The 17,526-nt window shown below is 35.5% G+C and overlaps 3 protein-coding genes across 4 annotated transcripts; 2 read left to right on the top strand and 1 right to left on the bottom strand.

Annotated features, from left to right (window-relative positions):
- Positions 1-4,392: 4,392 nt before the first annotated feature.
- LOC104765312 (uroporphyrinogen decarboxylase 1, chloroplastic) lies at positions 4,393-6,842 on the top strand. Its single transcript, XM_010489006.3, has 6 exons — positions 4,393-4,645; positions 4,746-4,897; positions 5,217-5,599; positions 5,683-5,967; positions 6,049-6,284; positions 6,374-6,842. The coding sequence occupies exons 1-6, from the start codon at positions 4,623-4,625 to the stop codon at positions 6,549-6,551; spliced, it is 1,257 nt and encodes a 418-aa protein (XP_010487308.2). The 5' UTR covers positions 4,393-4,622; the 3' UTR covers positions 6,552-6,842.
- A 1,868-nt stretch (positions 6,843-8,710) lies between these two features.
- On the top strand, positions 8,711-13,165 carry LOC104767516 (phosphoenolpyruvate carboxylase 3-like). Of its 2 annotated transcripts, XM_087500910.1 has the most exons (11): positions 8,711-8,846; positions 9,002-9,206; positions 9,436-9,843; positions 9,926-10,010; positions 10,087-10,309; positions 10,398-10,501; positions 10,587-10,677; positions 10,785-10,939; positions 11,066-12,067; positions 12,155-12,541; positions 12,627-13,165. In XM_087500910.1, the coding sequence occupies exons 2-11, from the start codon at positions 9,052-9,054 to the stop codon at positions 12,921-12,923; spliced, it is 2,907 nt and encodes a 968-aa protein (XP_087357036.1). In that variant the 5' UTR covers positions 8,711-8,846; positions 9,002-9,051; the 3' UTR covers positions 12,924-13,165. The 2 variants fall into 2 exon arrangements, with proteins under 2 accessions (XP_087357036.1, XP_087357035.1); XM_087500909.1 differs by lacking the exons at positions 8,711-8,846; positions 9,002-9,206 and having other exon boundaries at positions 9,403-9,843.
- A 265-nt stretch (positions 13,166-13,430) lies between these two features.
- Positions 13,431-16,779, bottom strand: LOC104765313 (TPR repeat-containing thioredoxin TTL2-like). The gene is made up of 7 exons (XM_010489007.3): positions 15,352-16,779; positions 15,080-15,275; positions 14,814-14,998; positions 14,389-14,722; positions 14,095-14,299; positions 13,905-14,011; positions 13,431-13,823 (listed from the first exon to the last, which is right to left on the bottom strand). Exons 1-7 carry the CDS (start codon positions 16,374-16,376, stop codon positions 13,671-13,673), a joined length of 2,205 nt encoding a protein of 734 aa, XP_010487309.2. The 5' UTR covers positions 16,377-16,779; the 3' UTR covers positions 13,431-13,670.
- Between the last annotated feature and the right edge of the window lie 747 nt (positions 16,780-17,526).

The raw sequence follows: 17,526 nt of genomic DNA on the forward strand, positions 1-17,526 counted from the left end.
ATGCCAGTCTAGTCAGACCAGCTGCTAAATATTACTCTGCTCTTAAAGGTACCATCACCATTCACTACACTACATGCCAGTCTGGTCAGACCAGCTGCTAAATATTACTCTGCTCTTAAAGTTCAGAGAAACTCTTTTTAAGATGTACACTATTGTTATGTTCATCTATAGAACTCCTGCAAAAAAAATTTTGTCTTTTGCTTACCTTTTCCGTTAACTAAGAGACATTGGCTTTGTATGATAGATGCTATGGTTTGTGGGAAAGGAAGATATACACTTGTAAAAGATGTGGAGGAGGTAGAAAGTGGAGCTTATTATGACAAGCCTCTTCCTTGCTTTGGTTGTGGCATCGGATGGTTCTCGTGAGTATGACAGTATTTGTTTTTTTTTTCCGAGTTAAGTCAATGCTGCTTCGCTATAACCAATTCGTTTACTTACAATCTATCTATCCCCCCTTTTACAGCTTTCTCCTGGGGTTTTTGTTCCCTTTCTTGTGGTACTATGCGACATTTCTCTATTTCGGAAACTACTACCGCAAGGATCCTAGAGAAAGAGCTGGCCTTGCTGCTTCCGCAATCACTGTAATGACTCTTTTCTCTTTCTCTCAAACTCTTATCACTTTATACTGAGGAAATGAAGATGAAAATATATGGTGATGTTGCCGGCGATGGGATTCTCCCTCTTGCTACTGGTGATTCTTGTTTTCAGGTGGTTCTAATGGGTTATTACTTATACCGTCGTCATCATATACCATAATCTTGAGATATATATAATGAAAGTCCCATACTGGCCAAAGGAATAGATGGACTTAGATACTTGTCTGTACATTCATATATAAACCCTATAATACCTCATCTTTTTACTCAAGCTCTGTATCATTTTCTTCTCGCAATATGCATTTTTTCTTGGTACAAAGAAAAGAGAAAAATAAATAAATAAATAAGCAAAATGGTTGTCTTTCTTGAGCTAATATGAATGTTTTTTCTTACATTCATATTTCAAAATGGTTGTCTTTAATATTTCAAATTTTGTAAAATATGTGAACTATTTTGAATTTTGTAAAATATGTTTAATATTCCAAAGTTTGTAAAATATGTTTAAGATTCCAAAGTTTTATGTAATATAAATTTTTTAATAATTGTTTTGTCATTTTAGATTATTAAAGTTTGATAATTACTAAACACAAATTAAAAAAATATTATTAAAAAGATTGAGCAACCTTCTTTGGGTTCTCTAGTAAATGAATGATTTTGCAAAAATACTCTTAGGGTTGCTTTATTTAAACTAGGTATGGAGCCCCCAAGATATCGCGGGGGAACTCATTTTAGTAAAATATTTATTATAAAAATTCTTTAATTAAATTTATTTATTAAACTATTGAGATTCTTAAACTATTGAGATTCTTAAACTATTTAATAAAATTTTCAAAAACATACAATTTTTTGAAAAATTCTTTATATTTTAGTTGAAAAATATACTTAAAAAAATAATCTTACCTTCACATATAATTAAATAAATAATTATCAATGCTACACAGTACACACATCAAATTAAACAAAATTTTACGATTAACTGCCATGAGATTACATTGCAGTCGTGTCATTTTGTTCGCTTTTATTCGTAACCTTTCGTTCGCATCTTTTCAATGTAACATTTTATCTGTGTCTTTTCGTAATAAATTTTCGTAAATATTTTTTAATTTCTGAAAAAATGAATAAATGCAATCTACAGTCGTGTCTTCTCTTCTTAATCTTACAGTCATATTTTTGTATATTTTATGAACCATTACAACTTGTTCACTTGTTGTCAAATATGATATGTAAATGATTATATTTTTAAATTTCTTTCTTTTTGTTTTGTTTTAAACGATAAAATTATGAATACATTGTATAAGACACTATAAATTTCTTAAATAATCATATAATAAATTACAAATATTAAAAATATTAATTGAGGACCATTCTTAATATGACATAATGCTTTGTTTAAATTCATTTAAATTAATTATTTTTATCCTTTTTAGCATAACTCAAACATATTTCTATTTACAAAATCAATTTTTACTTCATAAAAAATGAATATTAATATTACTATTCAGTCAATCAGTAAGAAAATTACCAATCCTCTCAAATTTGAATATAACTAAACAGAAAATTATCACATATTTTATTTACTTGAATCAAAACTCAGTTATATATTCATATAAAAAAGAATATATCTATTTTCATAAAGGCAGTATTGTAAATGAATATATAATACAAACAACTATCGTTTTATAGATGAAACATATTTCTATATAAAACAACCTATAGTCATTAAACATTTTGGCAATTATAATAGATTATATATATATATAGTTAATCCAATATTGAATGTACTTACTACTTATTTTTCTCCGCCTAAGATGCTGGTTAATTATCCCGAGTCACACATAAATAAATATTAGAGGGGAAAAATAATAGTTAAAACTTATAACAATAATATTTAGGTATATGATGTAGCATCACAATGTGCGCGTCTAAGGAAGATGGTCGGCCAAAGACGATCGGGTTCATTGCTCTCACACACTCCTTTTTTTGTTTGGCAGTCAGAATCCAAAACCTTTTCAAACATTTCATATTCAGTATATTTTGTTGTTAAGATTTCAATTTGAGTGTATTATGACTAAAACTAAATATACAAATTCCCTTAACCTATATAAAGTTGTAGATAAGTCTTTGTCGCCAAGATAGTTTATTGGACAATCATCTCAACCGTCAATTTTTCTGTTGATCATCGGTTTTCCATCTTCCAATAAACTGAATATTCTCAAATGTAGAAAATATAATAGAACGAATTTTAATATTTTATTTTTATTTTTACCTTAATATTTTATAATCAGATATTTTTTTAAGAAATAGAAATATAGAAATCCATATTGTTTTCTATAATACAATTAGTTTTCTAATCAAAAAGCATGGAGTAGACAAATATATACTTGTGACAGAAAAAAAAAAATATATATATACGAGCCAATATGCTCTCATTTTCTGAAAACCCAACTTGAACCACTTTTTTTAACAGCTAAAAACCAAAATTTCGGTTTGGATTCATACCAATAGAATGATAACTCTCGATGAATAGATGTTTAAAGAGAGTATCTTAAGATTACTTAAACAAAAACCAAAAATTATTTAAATATATTTTAGTATTGTAGACACAACCATAAATATCAAATTTACCAAAAAATTTGCAACAATTTATAAGATAAATCAAAAGTTTTAATGGTTCATTAAATAAACAAAATTTGTCGTGGTGTAATTAAAAGGTTGCAACAATTCATTTTAAATATATTTTAGTTATTTAAAACTAATAAATAATAATTTATGAATAGTTTATCCAAGTAATGTGATCTTAAATATTAATTATACCAATATTGTAATGGTTCAATTAAACGACTAAAATATATGTTTTAATATATTAAAATTAATAATTTATGAAGATGTATACCTAGAGACTGAATATAGTTAAATATTACAACGATTAACAAAATATATTAAACTGCAGTAAAATTTTCACAGTGATGAAACGTCATTTCTAACAAATTCTGTTTTAACTAATACAAATATATAAAAAAATTGAATACAATGATGAGAAGTTATTTATACATAGATTTATAAAGATGTGAAAATTTGAATAGACACAACTATTTGTAAAAAACACAACTCTATATTCAACAGATGCAACTTTTGAGAGAGACGCAACTGTAAAAAATTTCTGTCAAAAATATAAAATTCTCTTATAACTAATACAAATATAAAAAAAATTGAATACAATGATGAGAAGTTATTTATATATAGATTTCTAAAGATGTAAACATTTGAATAGACACAACTGTTTGTAAAAGACGCAACTTTATATTCAACAGACGGAACTATTTAGAGAGACACAACTGTAAAAAAATTCTGTCAAAAATACAAAATAAAGAAAATTTGAATATAATGATGAGAAGTCACTTATATATAAATTTATAAAGATGCGAACATTTGAATAGACACAACTGTTTGTAAGAGACACAACTCTACATTTAACAGACGCAACTTTTTAGAGAAATGCAACCGTTGAAATTTTCTGTCAAAGAAATATATATACATATTTTATGAAAAGGTACGGCGAAAAATTGCAATTGTTATTGGCATTTATTCAAATTGTTATTATTATATAGATTTGTATTAATTATATGATTAATTAATTTAAGAGTAACTTAGGAGAGGTAATCCACTAACGATCCTCTTAAAACCTTACTTCAAAACACTCAAGATGTGAGAATAAACCGATCAATTTGAAGTGGTATCAGATTTAACCTGTGTCTAAACCGTTATAAACCGAACCAGAGAATTGTACCGGAAGCAACTAAAGAATCCGAAAGGTGGGTCCTACTATTATCCTGATATGTCATACGTGGCTACATAACAGCCGTCGAAGGGATTGACTTAAGAAGATCAAAGAGTTGACCTTTCAATCGCATCTCTCTGTCTTCCCCTCGGTGATAAGGGAAACATCTGACCAGACCGAACCAAGGAAGCGGGTAAAATCACAGAAAGCATTGTTCTTCAAACTCTTTGCTTCTTCTGTGATTGAAAATGAGCTTATCATCACCAACCAGGTCCGATTAAAGTTCCAATTTTTGTTCTTTCCGATTAAAATGAGCTTGTTTAGTACTCTTCTTGCTAAAGTCCGAGACTTTTTTTTTTTTATATACACAGTGCCTGTAGCTCGTCGAGATGCTACTCCTCGGGATTGTCGTTACCGATAGGGTTTCGATCGAATCCCATCAATGTGGGATTGGTTTGTGATCCAAAAAGACACAGTCTTGCTGCTCGGAAGCTCCTCGTAGCTTGCTCCTCCTCCTCTTCCGGTACGTATCTTCCTGCAATCTAAATTCTTGGAGATTTGTGCTTTTCGATTGTGAAGTGATATTGTTAGATTCAGGTTTCTAGCTGCTCATTGGAATGTCAAAATTGAACAGCTCTTGAGTGTAGATGTTTTAGCTTGAAGTTGCCCTTGAATTGGTGTTAGTTTCTCTTTTGACCATGTGGAACAGAAGACGAAATTTCCAGTTTTTAGGTCACTTAACTTGATATTTTAGCTAGTAACGATCAATGAAACTGTAGCCTTAACCTTTTTGTAAGTCTAAAAGAGTTTTCTCACATTTTGTTCAAAAATGTTATAATCAGATCCATTGTTGGTTAAGGCTGCGAAAGGGCAAGTTGTGAGTCGCCCTCCAGCTTGGATGATGAGGCAAGCAGGAAGGTATATGGCTGTTTACCAAAAGCTCGCCAAGAAACACCCGTCCTTCAGAGAGAGGTCAGAGAACACTGATCTAATCGTGGAAATCTCTTTGCAGCCTTGGCAAGCATTTAGACCAGACGGTGTCATCATCTTCTCTGACATCCTCACGCCTTTACCCGCATTTGGTGTCCCATTTGACATTGAAGATGTAAAAGGCCCCGTGATCCAATCTCCCATCCGAACTGAAGAAGATTTAAAGAAGTTGCATCCCATTGATTTCGAGAAACTGCAGTTTGTTGGAGATTCTCTCAAGATTCTGAGACAAAAGGTGGTTTTCCTCCTTCTTCTCAGCTTTCCTCTAGACTTAACCAATACCTTCCAGTTTGTGAAAACGGTTTCTTGTTTTGAAAGGTTGGGGAACATGCTGCTGTATTAGGTTTCGTTGGAGCTCCTTGGACAATTGCAACATATATTGTTGAAGGAGGAACAACTCGGACGTATACGGTCATAAAGAATATGTGCCACACTGCACCAAACGTATTGAGAGCTCTCTTATCTCATTTAACCAAGGCCATTACGGAGTATGTTGTTTACCAAGTTGAGCACGGAGCTCATTGCATACAAATATTCGATTCATGGGGTGGCCAGCTGACTCCTGAGATGTGGGAACGCTGGTCCAAACCCTACATCGAAGAGGTATAATTTAAGTGCTTTCATCTTGAGGACTAGATTCTCTTTTTACGTCTAACGTTTTTCATGTCATTTTGGGCTCGCCAGATCATTCATGCTGTAAAGAAAAGATGTCCAGATACGCCTATAGTTTTCTACATCAATGGAAATGGTGGCCTTCTTGAGCGAATGAAGACTACTGGAGCTGATGTTATTGGGCTTGACTGGACTGTAGATATGGCTGATGGAAGGAGGCGATTGGGAAGTGATGTTAGTGTACAGGGAAATGTGGATCCAGCTTACCTATTCTCTCCGCTCCCTGCTTTAACCGAAGAAATTCTAAGGTAGGTAGTTACTTTGTTCAGCTGATGATAGAGCTATGCTTATGAAGTTAAATTCAAGAAACTGAAAGTAATGTTTCTTTTGTTGTCAGAGTTGTGAAGTGTGCTGGACCAAAGGGGCATATTCTCAATCTAGGACACGGTGTCTTGGTAGGGACACCAGAGGAAGCCGTGGCTCATTTCTTTGAAACCGCTAGAAGCTTGGATTACCAAACAGTCTTCCAAAATCATATTCCTGCAGAAAAAGCTGAGTCTGAGTTGGTTGCCTGAGAAATCTGCTGTTGAACAAATGAACAGACAAGTAAGACAAGTCCCTACGCCAAGGAAATCTGCTGTTTAAGTTTTGTTAACATATGTTTGAATCAGAACCGAGTAGGTAACTTGCTATGAGATAACATTGGAAGCTGTCCTGTTTTTTTTTTTCCGCTAGCCTGAAGATTTCCAGTCTTCTAGACCAAGCTGTGCTCAACTATTAACAATGTCTTGAGTTGCTCATAGAGTCATAGGCTTCAATGTTGCTGACTCAAATTTTAACCAAATATCAATTTCGTTGATCTTAAAGCTTTCTCTTTGTTGTCCCACTTCTTTCTCTTTCGTCAATTATATATAATTAATCTCTTTTGGGTAATTTAAGAAATTAAATATATATAAAAAATAGAACTAGAAAAGAATATTGCAAAATGCAAAATATTTGTATAAAAAATTGAAGGTTAAGAAAGAGCAGAATATTTGAGAGAAAAACAGGATAACAGATAATAATTTATATATGATTTAAAGTTAAATGACATCGCAACATACAAACTTTATTTTTTAACTTGATAAGCCTCACCATATTTGCTTTTCATGAATTATCCCACTTGTGATTATTCATTAACTAAAAATTGAAATATAAAATGAAGACTATCGTCGTTACCCTCCTCGAATGTTTCTGATAAATAATGTTAACTTATCATCTAATACGTCAACCAAATTATCACCGACACTGACCCCACACCAAATCACTAATCACTAATGCATAACTTTTATATTAATGTATCTATCATCCAATGACCAATATATATATATATATATATATATATACATTAGTCAATAATTGAACTTTGTTTATTGCTTTGAGCCAATAAAGCGATGTATAAACTATAAAATTTTCGTTATATTTAATTCAGCATTATCGCTAAATTTCAAATTAAGAAGACGGCAATGATTTATAAAATAACATATTAAGAGATACAAAAGGGTCAATGATCTATATGCTTAAAACGAATCAGTCTACCCAAGAGCCATTTTTCTAATCTCTAATTTTAATATTTTATAAACGTATAGAGAGTTTAGTTATTCCAAAATATTTGACACGCTAAGCTCCCTAATATTTCGATGGTTTGAAACGACATTTTTTATTAGTCCTAAAAATTTGAAACGTAATCGAATTTTGTTTTTTCAAGTGTGATACACTGATACTACTACGACGAAAATGAATCAGAATTAAATCGAATATTCGAACAGATCACAAGCTCTATATAATTTTTAACAACAGATCACAAACTTGGTTGACTTGAGTTGCATATTATAATGACGTACTCAGTGATTCGAATATTCCGTTAATAGCCAACAATAAGACTAAAAACCCGTAAATCTATTCATTTTTTCAATCAGTAGGCAAATGATTTTACTAAATTATAGTATGATATCATGTTATCATATAAAATATTAAAATAAAATAAAATAACATGCTAATTGTTTATAGTAATTTTAAAGAAATAAAGTAAAATATATATACTGAAGAACTAAAAGTCTAAAACATTTTAAAAGTCAGCTTGATCGTATGTGAAAGTTAGGGTAAGTCAGAGAGATCTGTACATAGACAAAGATGCATGCACGAGCTCACACGATCCTGTATGTTTATTTTCTTCATCAGCTAAGATTCATTCAAAATCCAATGAAAGGTAAATTCCATAATTGTCTCTTTTACAATTAAGAAATGAAGATCCATATACAAGAGATCTTTGACCACTTATAACTTAATTATGTAATGCTCCACAGAATCAATTGAATTACTATGGCTATATTAATTATATTCGAAAATTATATTCACCCTATGAGAAAATATAATTGAATTAGTGAAATGATTCTTTTTTTTAAATTTACCATATATATTATATTTGAAAGAATATCCCTGAGTATTATTCCTCTGTACAATTACATAAGATGGATTTGCTGAATATATACTTTTCAGTTTTCACTACATATGATAATAATAATAATAAAAAATATATAAAGTATTTAAGATATAAGGGAAATAATGAAAAAAGAGTTAAAATATGAGTTGTATATACAAAGCATGCATGCATTCCCATGTCATGCCCGTTTTACACAGTGTAACGCACTTGCTCTCTCGTCTATATATACTCAGACTCTGCTTTCTCATTCTCCTTCATCTCTGAATCTGATTCCCTCACCCAACCCATAAACGCCAACCAACAAAACCTTTTTCTTCTATTCTTCCCAACATCGATCGATTTGCTTTCTTCCCGAACTATCCGCAGATCTCTTCTTTTTATCTTCAAGGTTTGTCTCAATCAAATCAAATTCTGAATTTTTTTTCGGGCCAGTCTATACCAAATCCCCTGTTTTTTCGGCTAATTTTGAGTCAGTTGCCAACAGATTTTTTTTTTTCAATTTAATTATTATTTGGTTTTCATTCGATATGATATGATTTACAGAGAAGAACTGAGAGAAAGCTGGTGGAGAGTTTTGTGATTGATCGGCGATAATGGCGGGTCGGAACGTAGAGAAGATGGCATCAATTGATGCGCAGCTTCGGCAACTTGTTCCTGCTAAAGTCAGCGAAGACGATAAGCTTATTGAGTATGATGCTCTTCTCCTCGATCGTTTCCTCAATCCTTCTTCTTCTTCTTCTTCTTCTTCTTTTTGTTTGTATAGGATTGAATCTATACCCATTTGCTAGCTAGAGATCTTAAAAATCTCATCTTTTTGTTTCGATTTAGTGGTTTTAAGTTTTTACTGGTGGATTGGATTGAGTAGAGACTATGTAAAGTTTGAATCAGATTCGGTTGACGTGTTAGTTATGTATACTGGTGAAATGTTTTGGTGTATAGTTCTGTTTTTGGTTTATTTGTGAATTTGATAAAATGGTCTTGTGGAAACAGGTTCAAGAGCTATACGAGCTATCTGCTGAGTATGAAGGGAAGCGTGAGCCTAAGAAGCTTGAGGAACTAGGGAGTCTCCTGACGAGTTTGGATGCTGGTGACTCCATTGTTATCTCCAAGGCTTTCTCTCACATGCTTAACTTAGCCAACTTGGCTGAGGAGGTGCAGATTGCTCACCGCCGCAGGATCAAGAAGCTCAAGAAGGGTGATTTCGTTGATGAGAGCTCTGCTACTACTGAATCCGATATCGAAGAGACTTTCAAGAGACTCGTTTCTGATCTTGGTAAGTCCCCTGAAGAGATCTTTGATGCCCTGAAGAATCAGACTGTCGATTTGGTTTTGACTGCTCATCCTACTCAGTCTGTGCGTAGATCATTGCTTCAGAAGCATGGGAGGTTCGTTTTTTTTACTTTTGCTGTCTTTTTTTTCTTTTTCTTTTCTTTTGCTTTTGTATATTGACCTTAAATGGTTTCTCAGGATAAGAGACTGTCTTGCTCAACTATATGCAAAGGACATTACTCCTGATGACAAGCAGGAGCTCGATGAGTCTCTGCAAAGAGAGGTAAGAACTCAACCTCATTGAATTGTACCATGTTGATTCAGAAGATTGGCTTTTAAAACTCTCCTGTTTTGTTTAGATTCAAGCTGCATTCCGTACAGATGAGATTAGAAGAACACCTCCAACCCCACAAGATGAAATGAGAGCTGGAATGAGTTATTTCCATGAGACAATCTGGAAAGGTGTCCCCAAGTTCTTGCGTCGTGTGGATACAGCTCTGAAAAACATTGGGATTGATGAACGTGTCCCTTACAATGCCCCATTGATCCAGTTCTCTTCATGGATGGGCGGTGATCGTGATGGTACATGCGTTTTCAGATTACTGACAACCAAATATTTCTCTTATTTCCTTTTTTTGCTCACCCACTAATCCACTTACCTGAATATCAGGTAATCCGAGGGTTACACCTGAGGTCACTAGAGATGTGTGCTTGCTGGCTAGAATGATGGCTGCCAATCTCTACTATAACCAAATCGAGAATCTGATGTTTGAGGTTTTTATCTCTTTTTACATGTACTCATTTGCCAGTTTTTTCCTGCTTTAAGATTCTTTTGATTCATTTGTGTTCTTCTTGGCAGTTGTCTATGTGGCGTTGCACTGATGAGTTCCGTGTTAGGGCGGATGAACTCCACAGGAACTCAAGGAAAGATGCTGCAAAACATTATATAGGTACGAAGTTTTGGAGATTTCTTGTTGCAAGCTTGAAAAAGAAACACATACTGCAATGGTGTTGCTCTTGCATTTTCTAAGTTGTTTTTTCGTTTAACTCAATGCAGAATTCTGGAAGACAATTCCTCCAACTGAGCCATATCGTGTGATTCTTGGTGATGTGAGGGATAAACTGTATCACACACGTGAGCGCTCTCGTCAATTGCTGAGTAACGGAATCTCTGACATCCCTGAAGAAGCTACTTTCACCAATGTGGAAGAGGTAAGCAGCCTTTCATACTCTGAATATTGCTTCTTTATTAAATTGTTACCTGATTTTAATTAAGAACCTTGTTCTTGCCATTATATTCACGGACTTCAATTTGTGTTTACTCTTCTATTTACACAGTTCTTGGAGCCTCTTGAGCTCTGTTACCGATCACTATGTGCATGTGGTGACCGCTCAATAGCTGATGGAAGCCTTCTTGATTTCTTGAGGCAAGTCTCTACCTTTGGACTCTCCCTTGTGAGAGTTGACATTAGGCAAGAGTCTGAACGCCACACAGATGTCTTGGATGCTATCACCAAGCATTTGGACATCGGTTCCTCCTATAGAGACTGGTCTGAAGAAGGCCGACAGGAGTGGCTTTTAGCTGAACTAAGTGGAAAACGTCCACTATTCGGACCTGATCTTCCCAAAACCGAAGATATTTCTGATGTCCTCGACACGTTCAAAGTCATATCTGAGCTGCCTTCAGATTGTTTTGGAGCTTACATTATCTCTATGGCAACTTCACCTAGTGATGTGCTTGCGGTTGAGCTTTTACAGCGTGAATGCCATGTGAAAAAGCCACTTAGAGTTGTTCCACTCTTTGAGAAGCTAGCTGATCTTGAAGCAGCTCCTGCAGCTGTTGCAAGACTCTTTTCTATAGACTGGTACAAAAACCGTATTAACGGTAAACAAGAGGTTATGATCGGTTACTCAGATTCAGGGAAAGATGCTGGGCGTCTCTCAGCTGCTTGGGAGCTATACAAAGCTCAAGAAGAGCTTGTGAAGGTTGCTAAGAAATATGGAGTGAAGCTAACTATGTTCCATGGCCGTGGTGGCACAGTCGGAAGAGGAGGTGGTCCTACTCATCTTGCTATATTGTCTCAGCCGCCGGATACAGTTAACGGCTCTCTTCGAGTCACAGTGCAGGGTGAGGTCATTGAGCAATCATTTGGTGAGGAACACTTATGCTTCAGAACACTTCAGCGTTTCACAGCTGCAACTCTAGAGCACGGAATGAACCCTCCAATTTCACCAAAACCTGAGTGGCGTGCTTTGCTAGATGAAATGGCGGTTGTTGCAACTGAGGAATACCGATCTGTCGTTTTCCAAGAACCTCGATTTGTCGAGTACTTCCGCCTCGTAAGTATTCATTCACATCAATCCATAATTCACCAAAGTTTTTATGTGTGTTTGAGTATACCTCAAAGCGTTGGTTTGGTTTCTCAGGCTACTCCGGAGCTGGAGTATGGACGTATGAACATTGGTAGTAGACCTTCAAAGAGAAAACCAAGCGGTGGGATCGAATCTCTCCGTGCAATCCCATGGATCTTTGCTTGGACGCAAACAAGATTCCATCTTCCTGTATGGTTAGGTTTCGGAGCAGCTTTTAGGTTTGCGATTAAGAAGGATGTGAGAAACCTCCACATGCTGCAAGATATGTACAAACACTGGCCGTTCTTCCGAGTCACCATCGATCTAATTGAAATGGTGTTCGCCAAGGGAGACCCTGGGATTGCTGCTTTGTACGACAAGCTTCTTGTCTCAGAAGATTTGTGGGCTTTTGGAGAGAAACTCAGAGCCAACTTTGAAGAAACCAAGAACCTCGTCCTCCAGGTATAAAGCAGAGTCCTCTGTTTCGTGTTCCTTACGGGGTTATTTCTTGACAATACCACTGAGACTAAAAATCTCGTTGTTGCAGACTGCTGGACATAAAGATCTTCTTGAAGGAGACCCTTACTTGAAACAGAGACTGAGGCTGCGTGACTCTTACATTACTACCCTCAACGTTTGCCAAGCCTACACATTGAAGAGGATCCGTGATCAAAACTACAATGTGACCCTGCGACCACACATTTCCAAAGAGATCATGCAATCAAGCAAATCAGCACAAGAGCTTGTCAAGCTTAACCCAACGAGTGAATACGCGCCAGGACTTGAGGACACGCTCATCTTAACCATGAAGGGTATCGCCGCAGGATTGCAAAACACAGGTTAAGTGAGTGAGCCAGTGAGACAAAACAAAACTTTGAATTCTCCGTTTTTTTTCCTTCTTATTTTCCCTCTTAATAATGTCTTTTTTAGAATCCAAAAAATAATAACTTTTTACGGTTGGATTACAGTTTACTTTATGTATCCACCGTTCCATTGTATGAAAGTAACACTGCTCTGTTTCTGGAAGTGGAAACAAAAACAGAGACAGTAAATCTTAATGTTTGATCTTCTTTGTCTTTTGCTACTGCTCTCTGTCTCAGAACCATCTACATTTGTTAATACCTTTAAATTGCACGTCGTCTAAAGTCTGAATGTGGTCCCTGATACAGCAGGCATGTTAATAGAACTATGCCGTTAAAGAAGGGAGGTGCGTTGACGACACGACACGATTGTTTTTGTTTTTTTTGCTGTTTAAGACACACGGCTCGCATTTGGTCTGCATGTATTACTATAGCGTACAGTTCTCACTGTAACAACACTGCTTAAGAGTTAGACCAGATAAGAAGAGAAGAAGAAGAAGAAGAAATTTTATTGATGGAAAAAATGTGTTGACAACATGAATGAATGATGTTCTGTCTCTGCTTATTTTATATGGTTTCATCACCTAAGTAGCCAAAATTTTCTCTATGTACAAAGGGACTAATCTCTCTTTTAAATTCCTTCCTAAACCTAACAGAGCAAGAATGAATAAAATCAGAAGTGATCTTTTTTTTTCTTCTTTTGAGTGAACATTATCTTGTTTTGAGTTTTGCTAAAGGCCATAGTGTCTCACTGTTTTCTCTAGTGCTTCCTTGCTTGGACACACAATCTCTTTCATCCGAATCCCAAGTTTGTAAATTTTGAATGTTGGCACAACTCTCACTCTCTCTGCATCGCCCACTGCTGGACACTTTACAATCTCCACCTATTGAAAAGACAATTTCACAAATAAGATTACTTGTTCTCTGGATACATAAACAGATGTCTTCACATTTTTGTTTTTTACCTTGAGGAAATGTAAAGATGGGTAACGAACACATAATGCGTCCATGAAAATAGACATCTCCTTGCATTGTGGATCAGAGGCTCTAAAAAAGTGTACAATGGAAACTCCTGCCATTGAAGTATACAACAAGTTACTAGAGGGAATTTTTCTGACTGCTTAAGAGCATATATAAGTTTCAAATATCACTTACCAGGACGGGTTAATGCAGCTTTTAACTCTTCAAGACTAGAGATTTCCTCAACTTCACCTCCAAACTCCATGTTTAGAACTACTTCACCGCGAGATTTCTTCAATGCAACTTGAGCGTGAAACAAAGACTCAGCCAATTGCTTGTCATAAGGCAGTTCCTTTCTTAAGGTCTCATAGTCGCTCACTGCTTCAGCCCATCTTTCCAACTACAGTTTCGTAGAAATAATAAACTTAGAACAAGTGAAAAACCAAAACTAAGTCATACCATATATATATATATATATATATATTTCACCTTGCTATATGAAGCAGCCCTTTGAAGACGAGGCTTTGTGTATCTTGGTAGAATGAGCAATGCATGGTTACAATCTTCGATCGAACTCTCCCACATCCCAACTTTAAAGAAACAATCTGCTCTATGACATAATAGAGTAGCATTGGATGGATCATACTTAAGGCCTTCCCCATAAGCTGAGCTTGCTTCAGTGTATCTTTCTAATTCATAAAGATCGTTACCACGATCACGCGCCCTTGTAATTGATCTAACATTTCTATACAACGTTTCAACTTCATAGTTTTGTGGATCCATCTCTGAAGCTTTCTCTGCAGTTGTAACTGCATTTTCAAACCTGCAAGAATTTATCATTTTCTCTTCACTCTTTTTTAACCATGACATAGCAATAAGACAACAATCAAACTAAAATGTCTACAAAATCTCACCTCCCTAGAGCCAACTCGATTTGGGATTTGACAAAATATGTGTAAGCTTCACATATCATATCGAAAAACCGAGTCTGTGCGTAAGAGACCGGGAGTGGTTCTACTTTGGGGACAAATTCTAGTTCTCTTTGAGCATCATCAAGCCGTAGGAGTTTCAGTAGTGCTTCAACTTTACACATAGCTAGCTGAAGATTTGAGATATGTAAAATACTTAAAAACGTTTTCATGATGTAACACGGATTAATAAAAGAATGTTTGTTATATACCTGAGGAGAAGAATCAGCTCCAGACGCCATGGCTGCACTTACTTCTGTCAAAACTATATTCCATTCACCTCTTCTTCTTGCATATGTGCATTTGTTCAAGTGTCTATCTATTTGTTGAAGCATCTTCACCACCTTGGGATCTGATGGTTCTGCCACTGAATAAAAGTGTATCCCTGCACTATCGACATAACCTAATCTGCAACCAAATCAAGACTCAGATTTGATTAGATATCCAATCTCTATCAAGATTCTATTAAGCAATTCAGTTTTACCTAAGAAGCAAGAAGGCTAAACGGTGATGAGCCCTTGCAAATTTTGGATCCAATTTAATAGCTTTTTCACACTCATTCACTGCTTCACCAATCTGACCCAAACTAGACAATGCAGCTGCTCGATTGCTATGGTAAGTCGCATTACTTGGTGATAACTCTATTGCTCGATCATACAACTTCAAAGCCTCAGTGAAACAACCTTTCTTGAACATATCGTTTCCAATTCTCTTTACCTCTTCTGAATTCGAACTATATAAAGCAACCTTCCACGGTATCTCCGCGTCGCTAGAGCTGCGTATAGCTAAAGGCAAAACAGAGGAAGAAGAAGAAGAACAAGACGTCCTCGTTGGCTTCACCGGAGATAAGTTGTTTCCTGGGATAATGCTACCGTACCCGTATGACTTAGCACCACCTGGCCCAAGAGCCATGCTTCTTGGTTTCTCTTGAGTCATGCCTGTAATCTGTACCTTCCCCGACGGGAAAAGGTTCCCGCCGGGAAGTATTTGGACATGCTGTTGCAACGCACTAGAGCTTTTAGCCGATGGTTTTGTTCTTGTTGTACTCGAAACAGAGTTCGATGGTCTTATAATCCCACTTGCTGTCTTTGGGCATCCTGTCTTAACGCCAACTTGGCTGCTTGAACGAGATTGAGCGCGGGCAGGACTACTAGACCCAAACTGAGCGGCGGAGGAGCCATTCCTCGACTTTGATTGTGCGGCGGAGGGAGTACTAGATTTAGCGGCGGAGGGTGTGTTAGACTTAAAGGATTGAGCTTTGTTCGACTTAGAGGATTGATCCGCGGAGGACGAAACGGGCCGATCCGAACTGGGTTTTCTTGTATGTCCAGCATGACCCGTAACCGATCCAGAGGAGCTAGAACTGCAACTTCCACTACTAGTGGTCTCCGTAGAGGTGGAACGGGTCTGAAGCGGTGTAATTGGTGATCCATGATCCACATTAATTATAATACTATCTGGCTTATCGGTGGTGACACAGTCAGGTTCCCGTATCAAAGGCTTTAACATTTTTTGTACGGTAAAAAAAGAAGATACCTTTTTAAGTAGTGATCGGTGATGAATCCCCAAATTTCCCTAAAGGTTTCTCTCCGGAAGAAGATTCAGAGCAATGACCTGACCTTCAATGGTGGAGGAGGATCATATATGTTCTGAACAATGCATGGGAAATGAGAGAGAAAAGGGAAATATGGGGATCTCAGCGATGTCAAAGAATGGAGCAAATGAATGAATGTGATAAGTGTTGTTGTTGTTGTCTCATAGATAGAGAGAGAGAGAGAGAGAAAAAAAAAAGTTTCAGAAACAGAGAGGTAGGAGGAGACGACGAAGAGCGAGTGAAAGTGTGAAACAAACAAAATAATGATATAATCGAAAGTTCTGTGTGTTTATTTAATTCTTTAATATTCTTGTTGACAAATAAAAAAAGTGATTTTCTTTTTTCCTTCTCTGTTACGTTAAAGTGTGTATGTAATACAACTGCGTAACACAAAAATAAATGTTATAATGTACGGATATATTAAAATTCAATGTTTTTTTTTTCTTTCTATGAGGAATATTTTGTAAAAAATAATATTAATTTGTACCAGATTTTTGCCTAGTCAAATGAAAACTAGTGTCACTATGATCTAAATTTTGCGATTTGAGAATAAATTTAGGATTTGGTTTTAGCTATTTTAATAATCTTCAAATCTTAAAGTCTTGACTGAATCCTTCTCGTGCCTTGCGCTACGACTATGTCCACGCAACAACACTCTACGGCTACCATATACTTATAAAATGCGAACCTTCATATTCATAATAAAATCGGCTCTTAATAAAAATAAAAAATCAGCTTCACGAGACAGATTTCTAAGGAATGTCTTATCATCAGAAGAAACATAATAAAATAGTAGGTCATGTATGAAGTAAATAAGTTATTAAATAAATTTGCTGACTTTTTTTTGTTGGTCTTTCGATTCTATCTATGTACTTTTAAATTTCTTTCTCAATCATTTATTAGCATATGGTTTTGTTCTCAGATCTTTTAGCAAACTTTTTTTGTCAACGTACTGTTTACAGATATCATAATGTACACGCACTGACACACGCATATAAATTAGAAACCTACGTGTGTTACATATGTAACGCATAAGCTAGACGCATGCATATTCGTTTCATCTAC

Source organism: Camelina sativa, chromosome 19, assembly GCF_030686135.1.
Source record: "Camelina sativa cultivar CO46 ecotype springtype chromosome 19, ASM3068613v1".
Classification (NCBI taxonomy): Eukaryota; Viridiplantae; Streptophyta; class Magnoliopsida; order Brassicales; family Brassicaceae; genus Camelina; species Camelina sativa.